The 874-nt window shown below is 56.4% G+C and overlaps 1 protein-coding gene across 1 annotated transcript; it reads right to left on the reverse strand.

Annotated features, from left to right (window-relative positions):
- Positions 1–6: 6 nt before the first annotated feature.
- On the reverse strand, positions 7–329 carry SDRG_13004 (hypothetical protein; the record flags this gene model as incomplete). The annotated part of the gene is made up of 1 exon (XM_008619087.1): positions 7–329. A coding segment is annotated over one exon (321 nt), but the record flags the coding sequence as incomplete, so codon positions are not given.
- Positions 330–874: the final 545 nt, after the last annotated feature.

Genomic DNA, 874 nt, shown 5'->3' on the forward strand with positions numbered 1-874 from the left:
CGACACGTCGGGCACGTTGCAGCCACCGCACACCACTGCTGAAGACAGTCGCGATGGAAGATGTGTCCGCACGCTAGCGCTAGCACCGTCGATGGACCGTAAACGTCTTCAACGTCCAACGCGCCCAAGCAAACAACGCACGGGTTCATGTCATGAGGCATGTCTTCAACGTGGCGCACCGAGATGGCCAGCGCAGTCTCTGGTACGCTCAAGAACTCACGGAAGCTCGTGCGAACGACATCGGCGTCCTCTGGCGCGCGATCGATTGGCACTACATAGCTCACGTACAAGATCCAAATATGCTCGAGAAAGATCTGGAAGCGCTGCATGCGCTCGGCAATAACACTCGGCCTCTCCGAGTCGAGTACCTTCTTGGGAAAGGGCAGTTGCAAGAGGCCAGCTAGGGATGGCGACGGTGCTGCTGCGTGAAGCTTTGCCAACTGCGATCGAAACTGAAGCAGCTGCTAATAGCGCTTGTGAATCGTCCACGACTGCGATGTGATCGGGCACGTCAAGCGCACATCATACTGGACAAAATAGCCAACCATGCCCTGCCGCGAGCCAATCGATGCGTCCAGCGTGATGGGCCTCTGCGTCGCAAGCCATGGAAACGGCTGTGTCGATGCTCGACTTGGGAGCGATGCAAAAAGTGCCTTGGCGGATGCGATAAAATGAATCTCATCGCTCGTGACGTGGCGCAACGACATGCCGACGCGGTCAAAAGTGCGTGTGCGCGGCCAAAGTCAAAGTGAGAGTGCGCAGAGAGAAAGTCCGACAGCAATCTCCACCGCAACCACTAGGATGATTTGCTTGGTCAACCAACCAGACGCAGCAAGCACCCAAAGACAGCTCTCAAAGATGTGCCATGCAAGAT

Source organism: Saprolegnia diclina (assembly GCF_000281045.1).
Source record: "Saprolegnia diclina VS20 unplaced genomic scaffold supercont1.54, whole genome shotgun sequence".
NCBI lineage: Eukaryota > Oomycota > Saprolegniomycetes > Saprolegniales > Saprolegniaceae > Saprolegnia > Saprolegnia diclina.